This window comes from Chenopodium quinoa, unplaced genomic scaffold (assembly GCF_001683475.1).
Source record: "Chenopodium quinoa cultivar QQ74 unplaced genomic scaffold, ASM168347v1, whole genome shotgun sequence".
NCBI classification, from domain to species: domain Eukaryota; kingdom Viridiplantae; phylum Streptophyta; class Magnoliopsida; order Caryophyllales; family Amaranthaceae; genus Chenopodium; species Chenopodium quinoa.
This window is the reverse complement of record NW_018743893.1, coordinates 349,409-367,505: the sequence shown is the minus strand read 5'-3', so window position 1 is coordinate 367,505 and position 18,097 is coordinate 349,409. Positions and strand designations below refer to the sequence as shown.

The window sequence follows — 18,097 nt, the reverse complement described above, 5'->3', positions numbered from 1 at the left end:
TAAAGGATTATAAACATTACGAATACGGAATACTAAAGATATAGAAAAATTGTAGGGGTACGGCTAATCAGGTTGCATGAGTATTAATGACAATAAAACCGCTAGTTAAAATTGTTGGAAACTTATCTCTCGCCAAATGTATAATAAGTCCGTCTTACTCAATACTTTTCCTTACATTATAGACAATGGTTATTTTTGTTTGATGGAGAGAATAATGGATAGATATGCATGGCCCCTCGTATTTATCATTTCACAGGTTTAATTTTGATAGTATGGTAAAACTTATGATCTCTATGAGTTTTGACATCAATGGCTTAGAATTCAAGATTAAGGATGATGAAAGTGAGCTTTCTTTGAGTGCGACCCTCAGTGTGAACTCAAATAAAGTTATAAGATCCATAATACTCAAATCATATTATTCACCAAAGATAGAAATAAACTGAATTATCATCTCCTTTAGGTAAACCATTATTATCAAGGGGGTACTAAAGTGGAGCACTAAAAGGGTTGATTAATTATTAACTAATGATGTTAGATACATATGTAGTACTATCTATATATGTAGTATTATATGTATTATAATGACTCGTTCTTTCTATCTATCTTAAGCAATCTAATGAAACATGATTGTAACATACAAGTACGTATATTATATGAATTGAAGTAGAATAGAGTAATAGAGACGTACGATTTAAAGATCTATACAAGAATATTAGATGCATACTCCGTATGATGTTAGCCATATTACATGTGTTGAACTAATATTATTGCATTGGTACAGATATTATAAACCGCATTTTTGAGTATAATAGTGCATATATATCCGCTCCAAATTATATATGTTCACCTAATACTAATCAACTTCAAACAATATCTACTACTTTGTCAGTTGCAACTCTTGCCACCTCGGTCTTTATGACTATTGTACCATTACAGATTGACTGAAAGAGCCTTGTAGTAGTTGATCAAGTCTTCCCTGGTAATTTCGGGTAATGAAGTAGACTATTATTTACCATTCCAATCGTTTAAGGGTCTTCTTGATGTGAGAAAAGTTTTCTAATAATATTTTATTTTTCTTACAATATTACTTCGTATTTGATTTATTATACTCTAATTAAGTGGTATTATTTTCGTCTTACCATAATATAACACCCCGTTATTAGAAAATGATATTTTTGACCGTAGCTCTATAAAGTGTGTTTTGATTTTTTTGTTTTTTTTGGAAGGATTTGAGGTTGTATTTTTATTTTTAAATAAAACTAATAACATGCATGTTTGGTAGATCTAAAATCTAATCATGCACCTAGGGTGCCAATTGATTTAAGACTAAACAAAAATATAAAAAAATAGTTTTGGTAGTATAGACTAATAAAGAGCTATCTAAGTTTGATAAACATATATATTAAAGTAAAATAAATTTATATTAGTAAATTAAAAATCAAGTGATTAAAATGATTTGACATTCAAGATAAATTTATAATAAATTCTCACATAGTCAAGTGTACATTAAGAAAAAAGGTCCTTAACCTAACCCCAAACCTCACATTTTATTTTTGGTTCAATATTTACAAGCACATACTCGAAAGTAGGAGGGAGAGGTAAGGGGCCAAATACCCCCTTTCTTTTATTTTGAATGCTCAGATACCCCCTTTCCACTTATGCAGTTACCCTGTTTTTGGTAAGATTTAAACTTTTACTCCGTAGTCTTTAAGTTTTAAGTTAAGATTCTTACCAAGTGAGGTTCGGGAAATTAATACCCGAAAAAACGGCAATAAATTGAAGAAAAATGCAGAAAAAAACAGCATACGTAGCGGCGGTTGCAAAGACAGGGAGAGATAGATAGACGATTAGCCGATTATTCGACGAGTGAGTGGGGTTAGGGGAGAAGTCCACTTCTCTCTCCTCTGACATTCCACCTTCTCTTCTTCCTTTTTTCCCATTTTACCCTTCTCTATTTCTTCATATCCTCTCCTTCTGTCTTCTTCCGTTATTCTATGAAAATTACAGTTTTTTTTTTTTTTTTCCTTCTGTATTTTCCATTTCTTCTTCTTGTCTCTGTTTCTCTCTCCTCCCTACTATATAATTGTCTCCTTTCTCTCACCTTTTTCTTTAAAAACTATTCTTCCCTAAAAAACGCTTCATTTTCCACTCATATTCGTGTTCACATTCTCCCCAATGGTCGATTTATAAGGTATGTTAGACGCATTTTTTTTATTTGTATGTTTGTTTGATTATACTTGATTTTCGACTGTTAGACCTTCTAATACAAGAATTTGCGTTTCTGGGTCAATTATAGATCTGGGTATTTCTTTTTTTTGAAGGTGGTAGTACGATTTTACTTGTTAGTAACTTAGCATATAAGGTGTTTGTGTTAATGTCTGAACCAAATTTTTTTCTTGGATCCGTTTGTGATGTGAATTTACATTTTTGGCATGAAATTGATTGTTACTGGAAGTAGTTCATGTGTTTTCTGTTGGGTAAATTTTGATTTTTATGGAAATTGCAGATTGAATAACTTTCCAATTTAAGAAAGTTTGCCGTTAAAAATTTAAGTTTTGAGGTGAAAAGATGCCTGGGGTTGTTGTGGAGGGATTAAATGAAGATGGGTTAGAAGCCAATGTGACACCCAGTAAGGAAACTTCTGTTCAGAACATGAGGTCTCCAAAGAGTACATTGAGCCCTCAAAGTCCTAGGAGTGTTGAGGAGGAAGAAGGTCAATTGGAGGGGGGTGTTGACACCTCAATTGAGCAACTTTATGATAATGTGTGTGATATGCAGAGTTCAGATCAGTCGCCTTCGAGGCGTAGTTTCATGACCGAGGATGATAACGAGTCTCGAATTGATTCCGAGTTGAGACATCTTGTGGGTGGAGGAATGAGGGAAGTGGAGATCATGGAAGAGGAAGTAGCGGAGGAGGAAATTCATGGTGAGTCTGATAAGGGAGAAAATGGTTCTGGTGGTGAGTATTCGGGTTTGATGGAAAAGACTCGATCTTCGAGTGCAAAATCTGCATCTTCAGGGAATTCTAAGAAGGCTTCCGTTTTGCAGCTAGAACCTGAGGAATGTACAAAACCTAGTCCAGAGAAGAAAACTGAGAAACAGAATGGCAAAATAGTGAAGAAAAAGGCAACCCCTCCTAAGAAGCAGAGGAATTTCCCACTTGCAGGATCTGATTCTGCCTTGGATAACCCAGATCTTGGACCCTTTTTGCTAAAGCAAGCTAGGGATTTGATCTCGTCAGGAGATAATCTCCACAAGGCTCTTGATTTTGCACTTCGAGCCTCAAAATCATTTGAAATATGTGCCAATGGGAAACCCAGTTTAGACCTGGTCATGTCTTTACATGTTGTAGCAGCAGTAAATTGTAGCCTTGGTCAGTATAACGAGGCAGTTCCAGTTCTTCAGCGATCCATTGAGATACCAGTTATTGAGGATGGTGGCAATCATGCACTTGCTAAATTTGCGGGGAATATGCAACTTGGGGACACTTACGCAATGCTTGGACAACTTGAGAATTCAATATCATGCTATACTAAAGGGCTGGAAATTCAAAGACAAGTCCTTGGTGAAAATGACCCTCGAGTTGGTGAAACATGCAGGTATTTGGCCGAAGCCCATGTTCAAGCAATGCAATTTGATGAGGCTGAGAAGCTTTGTCAGATGGCACTTGATATTCATAGAGAGAGTGGTTCACCAGCTTCCCTTGAAGAGGCGGCAGATAGAAGGCTTATGGGTCTAATCTGTGAAACAAAGGGTGACCATGAAAAAGCTCTGGAGCACTTAGTATTAGCTAGTATGGCAATGGTAGCCAACGGTCAAGAAAAAGAGGTGGCGTCTGTTGATTGCAGCATTGGAGATACATACTTGTCTCTCTCTCGATATGATGAAGCAATTTTTGCCTATGAGAAAGCCTTGACAAGTTTCAAGGCAACTAAAGGAGAGAACCATCCTTCAATCGCTTCAGTATTTGTTCGCCTTGCTGATTTGTATAATAAGACTGGTAAGCTTAGAGAGTCCAAGTCATATTGTGAAAATGCTTTACGCATCTATAGCAAACCTATTCCTGGAATCCCTCAGGAGGAAATTGCAAGTGGGTTCACTGACGTTTCTGCCATTTATGAGTCAATGAATGAGCTTGATCAGGCTATTAAGCTGCTCCAAAAGGCTCTGAAAATATATGGTGATTCCCCTGGACAACAGAGTACAGTTGCAGGGATTGAAGCACAGATGGGAGTCATGTACTACATGCTTGGGAAATATACTGAATCTTACAATTCTTTCAAGAGTGCTGTTACTAAGCTCCGTGCCAGTGGAGAGAAGAAGTCTGCCTTTTTCGGAATAGCTCTTAATCAAATGGGGCTCACTTGTGTCCAATGTTATGCCATCAATGAGGCAGCAGAATTATTTGAAGAAGCTAGGAGTATTCTGGAGCAAGAATATGGTCCATATCATCCCGATACTCTTGGTGTATACAGTAATCTTGCAGGGACTTATGATGCAATTGGCAGGTGTGATATGCTTTCCACCTGTGTTTCTTATTTTTGCCTTGTGAATTCTATGCCCTTGTCATGTGCACATTGCCTCTGAAATTTACTTCAAATCTTTTTTTTTCAGCAGATAGTGTTAGTAATAGGTGTATTTAAGTTATAGATATAATTTTTAATTTCTGGTGGCTTTGCCACTAGAATTAAAGAGACAGTCGGTAATATATGATTTAATCATTGGACTAGATGAGATTTTAATTCTAAGATACTACGTACTATAGTTGTGGAAAGATTCTTTTCCTATGTTTAATATTTTATAGTTACATTTCCGTCAATATAGTATTTGATCTTTATTGATTATTGTTATTGTATGCTCATGGGTACCCTATAGAAAATCTCATAGTTGATTGCCAAATTTCTTCTTTGAATGTGTTACAGGTTGGATGAGGCCATAGAAATATTAGAATATGTAGTTGGAATGAGAGAGGAAAAGTTGGGAACAGCAAATCCTGATGTGGATGATGAAAAGAGGAGGTTGGCTGAACTGCTAAAAGAAGCTGGCAAAGTTCGCAACCGAAAAGCTAGATCTCTGGAAAATCTTCTTGATGCAAACCCTCAACAATTTAATGATAATGGTATTAAGGTATGAAGAAGTATAGGATTTATTTATAAGAAAGTAAAAGAGTAAAGAAAAAGGTGGTATTGAAATGATTAGATTCTTATTTTGGAGGGTTTTAAAAATAAAATGCTTAATCTTGTTGTGGTATTGATTCTTAATATCATTCTTATTTGTCTAAAGCTGTTGATCTTCTCTATTAGATTCTGATATCATACTTTGTATAAATGGCAGTCCTTTTGTACCTATGAATCTTTTCTTGCTTAATTAAAGAAGTGATACACAAGCAATTTGTATGTATATGTTCTTGAATTCTTCATGTCATATTGTAACGATTTGGATTAATGTGAATACTTTCCTGCTCTTTGAGCATGCTTCTAGAACTGCAACCATGTTACTGTTGTAGGAGCTGGTTTATGGTAGCGGGCTTATCTGACTACTAGCTGTCTTGCTAGTTGAGTTTTGTTCTATTTGTATAGGGATTTTTATATATTTTGTTTTCTAGAGAAAAGAAACAGAACAATTCTGATATTTGGTATGAGGAGTTAAATACAGCTGCATTTATGATATGGTGGTTGTGAGATAGAATTGATAGGTATGTCTGGGGTGATAATGATTCTTGATTGCTCGTGGCTCACAAGCACCTCGAGTTCAACTTGGTCAAGCTTTCGGCTTGATTGTGCCTGAATTGAGCTCGAGCTTGGCTCAAGAATCACATGAGCCCATCCGAGTCAGCTCAAATAGTCAGCTTAAATATCATCGTATCTTGAAAGAATGTATTCTTGTTTGGATTCGTAACTCAGGCTCGACCTACTCGAGGTTCTTGTTCTTACTCATTCCTTAGACAAACAAGTACGCTATCTTGCATGAGATGGTAGTAAGAGTTTCATTGTCATTAGGGCCTACTGCTGGTCTGTTAACCATTATATTGGCTGTTGGACAAATTAGTGCTGTCAGACAGTTGCCTTCACTTAATGCATAATCTTTTATTTTGTCCAAACATCATATTCTTAAAATTCTGTAAGCCTTGTTGCACGCCAAAGCAATTGTTATATGTTTTTTTTTTGTACATTTGATTTTGAAATGATGCCTAATTTTACTGTGAAATGGGGTATCCAATAACAGCTGATAAATCAGTAGTTCCCACCATTTTATGCCCATATATACCTTTTTCAGCAAATTTTCCCTCCATTTTTGAAATTTTCTGGCTCTTGAGAGCCGAATTATGCGGAGTAACATACTCTTTTGACCATGTGTTCTTGGTTTTATGATTAAGAGCGTATTCTCCTTGTACCTTGGGTACACTGTTACTGATACTGATACTGATAAATCTGCTAGTCAAATTTTGAATGCATTTTTTGTACTGTTAAGAAACAAAAATTCATTCTACAACTTGTGTCTTGAATTAATCGTCGCTTACTTTTTCCGTGTTTTTAATTTACCATTTTTTATGGAGAACTAATAGAATAAAATCAAATGATAGTCCAAGAATTGACATGACCCTTGGTATTGAGGGGATGTATCGATGACACTTGTGCTTGAGTGTTTGATGAGTTTGATCCCCCGGCAACATAACTGTATATTCATTGTAAAGGAAAAAAGTCAACACATGATGCAAATAATCATATTAAGCTCCAAACTTAACACCAATAATTACATTTTACATATCAACAATGTGGCCATGAAAAATGGTTCAATAGCCCCCCTCCTCTGCTATAGCAACTTTTTTTTTTATCCTGATTCACCTTGTTTTGTTAATATATAAATGCATAAAAAGATGTTTCAAAAAAAAAAAAAAAAATGCTTAAAAGGCTAAATCGTCTATAAGATAAAAAAAACAAAAAATTACAAGTACTCTCTCTAAGATGTTCACGGACAGGATGGCCTGCCAAGCCCGCCCTACCCAGGCCGCAGACAAACGGGTTTGGACAACAATTTTGAAAAAAATTGGACGAGCTAGGCTCGACCCGCTAATATAAATGGACGAACATAGACATAATTATCTATCCCTACACCCTAGGGTAGGGATAAATACAAATTTTCTAATCTTGTTTACTCTGTCCAGAAATTTTCTCCATTCATCTTGTTTTTCACCAAATTTTCATTACCGATGCAAGGACGATATTGAGGTACCAATCGTTGTAGAATGTAAGTCTAAGTTTGAAAAAAAAAAATGATATGATTGTTCATTGACTATTGTATTACCCTATTTTTTCCCCCAATTTGATTGTTTTAAAACAATTTAGATCATCGTCGACTTTCTAATTTTGTTTTCATTGTAAGGTATACACAGTTACACACTCTGCATCTTATTGATTTTATTTTTTTTTTATTAATTTTACAATTTCACCAGAAAATTCTAGCCATCAAATTATTGTGGTTTTCTATAATTATAGTTGAATTATGTATGATATACTCTATTTTGTGTTAAATTAATTTGTGGTGTGTTATTAAATTACAAAACTGTTGGACACAAAAATTAAAAACAGATTTTAATTGTTCTACTTATCTGGATAATTTGATCAATACTCGTAGGGTTATTGAAATGTAATTTTAAGTTTATCATGAAAAAGATTTTCTGATAAATGTTCATTTTCGTTTTGATTTTAATTCATAAAAATAGCAAATGCTCATTCATAAAACGAATAATGTTCATATGCATATCATTAATTCATTAAAAAATGAGCTTAATGAATTTTAAAAATTTAATATTGATTGTCAATTTTAATAATCATTAAAATGTTCATCTTCAGAAAACATAATGTTCATTTCTTCCTAATAAAAAGTTTATTTTGAAAAGATGTACTAATATATACAACACCACAACACTGTATAGACAACCTTTATATAAAGTTATTCATTGTGGACTTGTGGAGCATGTCCAATACCCAAAACAAAAATGAATTTGTGACTTGAAGACAAATAATGTAAGTATTTAAATGTACGTAATCATACTTCTACTATACGTTCATTTATATGTTATTGAATGTTCTACGCCATATTTTACTATGTTTATATTATTAAATTTTAGACACTTATTTTTTTTCAATAATAAACTATAATATATATTGGTTTTGTTATTATACAGGAATATAAAATCAAGAAGTTGCAAATCGAATACATGCCTCAACTAATGTGTTTTGAACGAAATATATTGAAGATAAAATGAAGGGCGACAAGAAGATTGATGATAAATGAGTTATAGGCAATTTCTTGTTAAAATAGTATATTGTTTTTAACATATTTGATGTATAAACGAGTTATATATTTTGTATGTCAAAATCCCTACAATAATCAATATTGTTTACTAGATGTTATTATAAAATTTTTAAAAAACGTTTTCTTTAGCAAGTAGAATGAACATGTTCATTATCTTATCAATACTAGTTCATTAAAATCTCAACACTATATCATCTCTTTATCTATATGTTCATTACCATATCATTAAATGTTCATAAACAATAACATAAAAGGTACTCCTTACTAAAATGATTCTTAAATCTTTTTCATTGATAAAATTTATCCTAAGTAATAAACCCTTAAAAGGGTGGATCAAATCTTAGGGAAAGAAGTCCCAAATTGTCAATTCGTCAACAAATTAAAAATATACTCATTAAAAAACTCACAATGTTCACAATAAATTATACTTGTATATTTTAAATCCTAAGAGTAAAATGGGTAAAGTAGTGACACACGAACCTCTTACGGGGTGATCTCCTAAACTCTATAAAGTGTTCATATTTAGAAAAGTAACATGTTCATGCCTGCACAATTCCTCAAAAGTAGCCATAAACCTAGAAGCTCTCACATAGCTAGGACCCCGATTGGTAGCCGGATCCTTAATCCCACCAACAATTGGTTGTGACAGATTCACAATCGCATCTTCTCCTCCACATTCGGGCCGGTCTACCCCTCCAATAACACTCATACCCAAAGAGGAAGGCGTAAAAAAATCAGTGGGAACCACTGCCTTGTTTACACTATGTGGTGTGCTCTGAGTCTTGGCCTCCCCAACACTACTCAATGGAAGGGCTGGTTTAGCTACTTGCTTAATCTTGGTCTCTAACCCTTGAAAGCCAGCAACAACCATGTTCAATGTCTCGTCTTTCTCACTGGCAAGACATGAAATTGGCTCAAATGCTACCATCATCTTGTCATAACGAACCACTTCCCGAGTCTTAGAAAGATCATGGTATGTAACTTTAACTCTACCGTGCTTACGGTAAATATCTTTACACCATTGATCCAAGATGTATTTCTTTGGCACATCAGCAATTTGTTGGACCTCAAGAGCATTGATGCAATGCCTGCAGAGGATCCCATTGCATTCGAACAACTTGCACTCACATTCCACTTCTTCACTCTTAGCATTGTACAACACCCGATAAAATCACCACTTGTTTATAGGTTTTACCTTCTTATCAATATCACTGTACACATAAATTCTGTCTTTGATTTGGTGCTCATAGCAATCGTCTCCAATCTCCTTCACGCTACTACAATTACAATACATCATCCTTTTGCATTCCTGTTTCACCTCCACAAATTTCGCATCTGTGTATAATTCCTAAACGTCTCTTCTATCTTAAAATCTATAACCAGGCCACGAAGATACACAGCAGAATTTCCATCTGCCAGCCTCTCTGCGTCAAAAAGGTGCTCCATAGCTCTTACATATTTCTCAGCAAATTCACACAATCCCGTATGCTTATCGAAAAATTCATCAAAAAATTATGAATGTTTTCCGACCGCTGAGTTGTCTTCATTCCAGCCCAAAACATGTGCTTCATCGCAGTCGGAATCCACATTTCCCGCCCAGAGTACAAAATAGCCAATCACATGTTACTCTCAAGCTTATGGTTTGCTATAAACTGCTTCCACCTCAACTCAAACTCTTCCATACTTAAACTGTCCCAAAACATGTGCTTCATCGCAGTCGGAATCCACAATTCCTGCCAGAGTACAAAATAGCCAATCACATGTTACTCTCAAGCTTTTGGTTTGCTATAAACTACTTCCACCTCAACTCAAACTCTTCCATACTTAAACTGTCATAAATAATATTTTTAAGCTCCTCTTTAAATTCAGCATACCCTTTGCAATTCCCTAACTTGCCGCCAAATTTCTCAGAGATGTGCCAGAGACACCATCTATGCCTTGTTTGTGGCATAGTAGCCTTCAATGCTTTACGCATAGCTGCATCTTGATCAGTCAAGATAGCCATTGGAGGGATCCCTCCTATGGCATCAATCCAAGTTGAAAATACCCACCTAAACAACATTATAACAAACCAGAAAACAACTTCAGCCATTACATACAATAACACAATCTCTGCAATAAATTAAATTAATTAAATTCAAGAATTTAAACAACACATACTTGAAAGTTTAAGTGGTTTCCCGAGAATATTAGGGCAAACCCAAGCAAGGTTGTCTGCCCGTGATGGTTAACACCAACAAAATCTTCAACAAGAATGTCGTATCGAAACACACAACGTCCCCAAAATCTTCATAAGCAGCTCGACTACGAGCATCGACCCATAATACATCTTGTAGCACCCCGTTGTCATCCAACCGCTGCATGTGATAGAAATTCTTGTTGTTCTTCTGCATCATTTGAAAATAACTCATCATTGCATTCACATCACCATCTTTGAATTTCAACTTATTTTCCCTCGCCCGCAAATTATGCAAGTCCTTCTTAGTAAATCAATATTTTCCAGCCTATTCCTCTCGCTAGCCATCATGTTATGCATGGTTGAAGTACTGATCCCAACATCATCACCAAATTGAAGCTTCCGCCTAACATAAGGCATTCTCTCCAACTCAGCCATTCCATACTTTGGAACTAGCAAGGCTTTAGAAGGGGTTGGATTATGGTTCGTGTGCTTCAACTCCACTTTCTTTAGCTCCCATTTCCCATTATTCAACAATCTAGCATATACCTTTGCTAGACAACCACATTTTTTGGACTTCTTAGTTGCTACTGGTTCCCCTTCTAACTCCCTAGCCAATCGTTTGCCCCCAACTCTCTTCCTTGTATCTGGTTTACCATAACAGTCACATTTTTAAGTTGTGGCACGTTTGACCTTTACTCCTCCCAATTTCTTATAAGCACTTTGAGCAAGCACCACCCCAAATCCTTCCTGCTTCCCATAAGCATTGTAATACAAGTTTGCTTCTTGCCATGTTTCAAAAATCATACCCACCTGAGGAGGGTCCACCCTTGAACAGTCCATGTTCAGCATAGACTTGCACTCCTGCTCATCTGGAGTCTTGGCTAAGGGCATCTCCGTTGAAGCCTTCGATGAAGTCTTATGTTGTCAATTAATAACTTTTAATTCAACGCCACACTGTTCACCCAACGGGTAAATAAAACTCCGCGTATCTTGTACAAAATACAGCTTTGCAGGTACTTAGTATAAAGTTACACCTTTCTACACATGAGGACCCCACAATCTTATTTGTTTAACATTTAATTCACAAGCACGGTGCAGGGCCAAGAATTACCCCAATTTGGCGCCTACTCTCACTGTCTTTAACCTTTAGACGATTCACAGGCAGCCTGTTCTCCACTTTCGCCACTCTCCCTCCTTCTCTCAGACCAAAACTTTTCCCGCGCCAAAAATCGAAGTTGCAGGTCTAGATAACGAAGAACACTGAAAAATGGAAGAGAAATCATCTACTATACCCAAATCCCTCATAAATCAAACTGTTGTAAGTTTATTTTTTATTTTTACTTTCGTCCACCTTTCAATTCTATTTTTTTTTTCCAATCTCTCTTCTCCATTTTTGTCCTCTTCAGGTTCCTGGTGATGTAGTCTTGGATCTCTCAAAAATGGCGGAACTTACCATTAAACTCGGGAGTGGTCTTCGTCAGGTCAATTCCTTTTTCTAGGGTTTTTTGGTTTATGTTTGCTTCAATTTTTTTCTAGGGTTTCATTTTTTGTTTCTGTTTGAGGGGTGCAATTTGGGTGATTGGGTAAATACCCAATTCAATTTGGTTGATTGGGTGTTAATGTGATCTCTTTAGTGCTTGATTACTGATTATTTGGACTTAGAAGATATTCATAGTATTTGTAATTTGATTGTATATGATGGAGTTTTCAGGCATTATTGATGAATTTGGGTTTAAAGAAGAGAATTTGAAATTGTTAATTTGTACTTGATTGGAATAAGACACATATTGCTGTAATATCTTGCAGCTTTTGGTCTTTATTATGCATAAGCTCTCCTTATACTCTGCAATCTAATTTGTAGTTTGTAAGGGAGCAAGTCATCTATCACACGATTATTTTGATATTCACAAGGCACAACATTGTCATCGTAAATGGATGAAATTGAGTAGCACTGGTTATTACTAAGAAAGTTTGCTGCTTGTTGATTTTAGTTATGTTGTTTGAATGTGTATCAGGATGGTGATGTAATATCTGTCACAAAAGCTGGCAAATTGAGATTCACAAAGCCTAATAAATATTGGGTTGAAGGCTCACATAAAAGGGTAAGAGCAAGGCTTTCTTTATATACTATGGACTGTGATTGAAATCCGAACTAAGTCCCTTTCAAAGATAGGAGATAAAAGACACTAGTAATTCGGACTATGATGATTGATGAGTAATAATATTTCTAACTTCTTCAAGTAAATCCAATTGCAATGAACAATGAAGAATTATTAGCTAATTGTTGTCAATTTTAAGCTTTTTATACGATATGTGACTGATTTTCTGCATATATATGTATTTTTTGGTTCTGTATCGCTGATCATAGCTTTTACATGGATGGTTATACACTTATACTCCTTAATTTGTTTGGTCAGCTTTGATTAATTACACAGCATTGTGCAATGCTGTGCAAAAATGCATTATTTGATCATAAAAGTTCTTGTTTATCTCTTTTGTGCAGTATGTACCTTGTGTGGAGGATCATGTTCTTGGCATAGTGGTGGAATGCAGAGCTGATGTAAGCATTTATATTTGTTTGCTTCTTCCCATTCTTTTGTTACTAGCTATCAGTTTATATGATGTCCTTGTGCTGTAGATTTTGGCATTGTCGAATTTTAAACTTCTAAATTCTTCAATGAAAATTGTTACTCCTTGTGCCCTTAATATTGATAGTATAAAATGAACAAGCAATCTAACAACTAAATACAGATAGAATCTGATTGTTGATGAGGATTTGAGGATCATATGCTGAATTTGCAATATTCTTTATTCAAGTATGGAGACCTGACCATAATACATCTCATGTTTCTACTTTATATATCTAATAATAATTGAAGTTTTTTTTTTTTTTTTTTTTTTTTTTTTTTCAAAACTAAAGGAACTATATTTAGGAAAATTGGCTTAAAATAATTCTAACTATCAACAGTGTGTGCAAAATAATACGAACTCAACTATTTGCTATTAGCGATACCACCTTTTGTACTATATGTGCAAAATAGTACGCCGGTCACCGAAAAAGTATTTCGAGGAATATGCTATCTATATTTATTGTTATTTTACTTGTTTTTAATTAATTTTATGTTTTCTTTTCAAAATACATATTATGTTAACAATTCCCCTCCCCTTTGTTAGGCTTTTTTTTCTTTTTTTTTTTCGAATTGTCAATATGTGTTTAAACAATTTTTTTTTCAAAATACCTGTAGTAATTTCTACTATCACACAATAGTATATAGGGTATTCAAATGCATTATTATATTGATATAATTAGTTTCAAAAGCCCAATCTCCAAATTCACCGACCAAAATAATGTGGGGAAATTTTTGGATTGTTAAAAAAAAATTAAAACTAATTATATCAAAATAATAATGGATTTTAATACCCTAGAAAAAAAAAATATTTAAATACATATTGATAATTCAAAAGAAAAAAAAAAAAAGCCTTACAAAGGGGGGGTATTATTAATCTGGATTGTACTGTAAAGGAAATTGTTAACATAATATGTATTTTTAAAAGAAAACAGAAAATTAATAAAAAAAATAAACATTAATAATAAATATAGATAGGATATTCCTTGCGATACTTTTCCGGTGACCGACGTACTATTTTGCACATATAGTACAAAAGGTGGTACTGCTAATAGCAAATAGTAAAGTTCATATTATTTTGCACACACCGACGATAGTTAGTATTATTTTAAGCCAATTTTCCCTATATTTATCATCAATGTTTTATTTTCTACAAGAGGATAACATTATGCTTTTTTCCCTTGGGTGTCATTGTTAGCATTGATTTGCTATTTATTCAGCAACTTTTTTGAAAAAGACAAAATGAACATTGTAAACTGGTGGTATTAATTTTTTTCTTATAAGCAATTGATTTTTTTTTAAGCAGTTGCAGAAAATGCTTCTTAAGGTAGTCTTATCATTACTCCGTCCGTCTCATAATACTTGGGGTGGACACGTAGTTTAAGAAAACTACAAGTGGGTCCATTTAAAACGTTTGTTTATTATATAAAAGATTATCTTTTGTATTTTTATATTGTAAGAAAACAAAAAGTGGGGGAGGTGGGGGTAGTGAGGAGAGAGAAAATGTAGAATTAAATTGGGTTTTGGGGTTTGTGGTCCCAAAAAGAGTATAGGAAAATATTTTTTTTATTAGTGGTTCCATTCCATATTTAGTAACGTGTCAAGTATTTTGGGACGGACGAAAATAGTAACTGTGTCAGGTATTATGAGACGGAGGGAGTATATATTATGCATTATTCCCTTATTTGGCTGATATACCTCTTCTGAGAAGAAATTTTTTTTATTCTAATTTTTATTTTCGACAACGTCGACATTGCTCTTCCCTTAAACCTTATAGACTGGTAAATCTATATGGACTTAAATGTGTTGTCTTTTGTTCCTGTTATGTGCAGAACTTTCTTGTGGACATCAAGGGACCCACATTGGCAGTTTTGCCTGTGATGGCTTTTGAAGGAGTAATTAGGCGTAATATCCCAAGGTTTGAGGTATGAAGGCTGAATACCTTTTGGAGTTGTAGAAATTGCTTTCTAAGAACTGCTTAAATAATTTCTCATTCATTAAAGTACCTCAGGGTGCTTAGAAGTTAGAACTGGTCTAGACCAACGTGGACCAACAGAAACCCAGTCTCTAATTCTATATATATTTTGATATTTTTGTATTTACTCATTACGTGCTGCTACTGTGAATAAAGCTTAAATATATCTGGAGGTAGGTGGTGTATGTTAGTTCAGCACTAAATTTTTAGAATAAGGAGTAAATCAGGCAGATAAAGATGATGATGGTGGATTACAGTAGGTAATTTACAACCGAGTCCTATGAGTTGTTGAACATTCTCAAACCAAAAGCTAAATTATACAAAATGGAATTGCTCTCTTTATTATCTGCCTACTTTATCCCTCTCTAATCACCTCTATATATTCTGATTTCTTTTCCATCTGACAAACTCTCTGTCCCCCTTTTCCAAAGCTAACCTAAATGAATAATTTGCATCACCACAAGCGACCCTTCCCTTAAGGCTAGTCTATCACACTATAAGTGCCTTCACATTTGCGCCTTGGTGTTCCTCTTGGCTTCAAAACTAAAGTGCTTTGGGACAGTGTGACTTAAATGGACGTAAATATATTTTATCTGGTATATCAATTGAGGATACTTTCTTGACTTCTCCAATTTTAACAAATGTTATCTTTGATTTGTCGGGAGATTGTTTTTGCCTTGGAGTTTGTGTTTCTTCTCTTCATTGAGAAGTGGAATTATAACCAAATTATATGATAATGTAGTCTATGTAGATGCTGAGTGTGCTGTTAGATTGTGAAGCTTCCTTCTGATCTGGATATTAAAAAAATACTTTACATTCTTCCCTTTGCTTTCCCTTGTGTTTTGATCAGTCTCTGTTTTCTGTTTCAGATTGGAACCTTGCTTTATGCTCGTGTTGTTAAGACAAATGCTGGCATGAACCCAGAGCTATCGTGCACAGATGGTGGGTTCTGGTCATTTCAAGTTTGCATGCATTCAGCTGAATCAATATGATGAACTTACCTATTTCTGTTATTTTGTGTGTATATATAGCAAACGGTAAAGCAGCAGAATTTGGCCCACTTAAGGAAGGTTACATGTTTGAAACATCAACTGGGCTTTCACGAATGTAAGAGCTTTCTCCTCCCCAATTAATTATGTTGTTTCATAATTTGGTAATATTTCCTTTCTATTGCATTTTAAAAATTTCCTTAGCAATAAGTATGTAGAAAATGTAATTTGCCATTCTTATTGAAGATTTGGTGAATTTGGCTGAAAAGTCAAAATAATAGTGGAATATCACAACGTTGCTATATGAAAGTATAAAATGCATTCTTAAATTTGCTGGCAATCAAAAACTTGAAATTTACGTAGTATTACTTATAATGAAATAAAAGAATTTCTTTCTATTAGTAGATAGGCATATGACATGTTATTATCTGAATACTATGCGAGTAAAGATAAAATATTATCTTAAACTAGCTTAAAGTTTGAAATTATTTTGCTCAGCTTTATTAATTATATATGCTCTTTACTTCGTATATGTAGGCTTTTGAGTACTCCCACATGTCCAATTCTTGAGGGTCTTGGAAAGAAGCTGTCTTTCGAGATTGCTGTTGGTTTAAATGGCCGAGTTTGGGTATTATTCTTGGAAGATTCTCTTTCTTAACATCATGCTCCATTTGGCTTTCTGGCTACTGCCTTTCGTAGTATTGGATCTTTATGATTTTAGTTTTTACCTATCTTGCTGCATAAATGTTATCGTCTTCTTTTTTGGATTCAGAATCTTTCGTTTCTCTTTTACTGGTAGTTGTTGATGTTATCCTGTGGTGTAATATATAATTTCCATTCCAGGTGAATGCTGAATCTCCATCAACAGTGATTTTGGTTAGTAATGCAATCATGAAATCAGAGTCTCTAAGTGCCGCACAACAAAAGATTACTGTAGATAAACTGCTTCAGAGAGTACAATGATCTGCAGTATTGATAAAGATTAGGAATATTTGTCATGTCATCCTTACTTTTATTTACAAAATTATGTTAGGTTTGATTCTCCTCTGTTTTTGAAAGATAACAGGTTCTTGCTTCATCTGTAAAGCTTAGTCTCGGGTTTTGCTTCTGGTAGAGAGGGGAGAGGTGGGGTGTCATTATTTGTGATCTTTGTAGAATGAATACTCTGGTTCAATAGGTTGTGTTCATCTTTCATTGGGTTTCATAGGAATTAAAATTATATAGTGAAATTTTCTTTCAAGTTGCCTCATGGACATCTTAGTAGGTTATTGTCGTAACTCATAAGAGATGGCAACTGAGGCAGAGCAGCTAAATTAAAAGTTAGCTGGCAGCCGTTGCAGTTGCTGTCAGACCCCATTTATAGGTGGAGGTATATCTGGAAAAATCTTAATATTGAATGATAAGCTTGCAGATTTGTTTAAGCTAATAGCTTGACTGAAAGTTTATCTTACCAAACTTGTATTCAAGCGAACTCAATGTATTGTAACTGAGGCTGATGAAGGCTTCTTATATCTTACTCGTACTACTACTGTGAACTCTGGAGAATTTGTTGTATCTTGGATAGCTGCTTTGTGTGAGTAACTCCGTCATTACATTGTTTACTCATGCGACAGAGCTGTGATTTGTGGAAAAGGTACTTTTGTTCTATGGCAAAGCCACTTTGCCTTCGAAAGAAAGGCCTTTAGCTTACAAACATGTGTAAATCTAGCTCAATGCTTTGAAAAAAAACGTCCATATGATTAGCCTAACTAAACACAACCTAATACTATTACATACTATTACTAGTTAACAAAGTTGGTGGAGATATAGGGGAACTTTTTTTGTGACTTAGAGTTCGAACCTGATCATTTACTTGTGCTTTGGAATTGGAGGATTCCGGCATTGACTTGTGTAAGTTTGCAATACTATTTCCTTACATCATCTCCTCCCTAGTCCTTACGATACACAAGTACTCAACTCCAAATAATCGATGGAAGAGTTACACGTCATAATTTTAAGTGTATGCGAA

The 18,097-nt window shown here is 34.6% G+C and overlaps 2 protein-coding genes across 2 annotated transcripts; both read left to right on the top strand.

Annotated features, from left to right (window-relative positions):
* Positions 1-1,638: 1,638 nt before the first annotated feature.
* On the top strand, positions 1,639-5,483 carry LOC110686648 (protein KINESIN LIGHT CHAIN-RELATED 3-like). Its single transcript, XM_021863251.1, has 3 exons — positions 1,639-2,191; positions 2,507-4,508; positions 4,923-5,483. Exons 2-3 carry the CDS (start codon positions 2,569-2,571, stop codon positions 5,131-5,133), a joined length of 2,151 nt encoding a protein of 716 aa, XP_021718943.1. The 5' UTR covers positions 1,639-2,191; positions 2,507-2,568; the 3' UTR covers positions 5,134-5,483.
* A 6,112-nt stretch (positions 5,484-11,595) lies between these two features.
* On the top strand, positions 11,596-17,515 carry LOC110686646 (putative exosome complex component rrp40). Its single transcript, XM_021863250.1, has 9 exons — positions 11,596-11,816; positions 11,905-11,979; positions 12,514-12,600; positions 13,002-13,058; positions 14,958-15,050; positions 15,970-16,042; positions 16,132-16,207; positions 16,627-16,717; positions 16,933-17,515. Exons 1-9 carry the CDS (start codon positions 11,766-11,768, stop codon positions 17,050-17,052), a joined length of 723 nt encoding a protein of 240 aa, XP_021718942.1. The 5' UTR covers positions 11,596-11,765; the 3' UTR covers positions 17,053-17,515.
* The last annotated feature ends 582 nt before the right edge of the window (positions 17,516-18,097 follow it).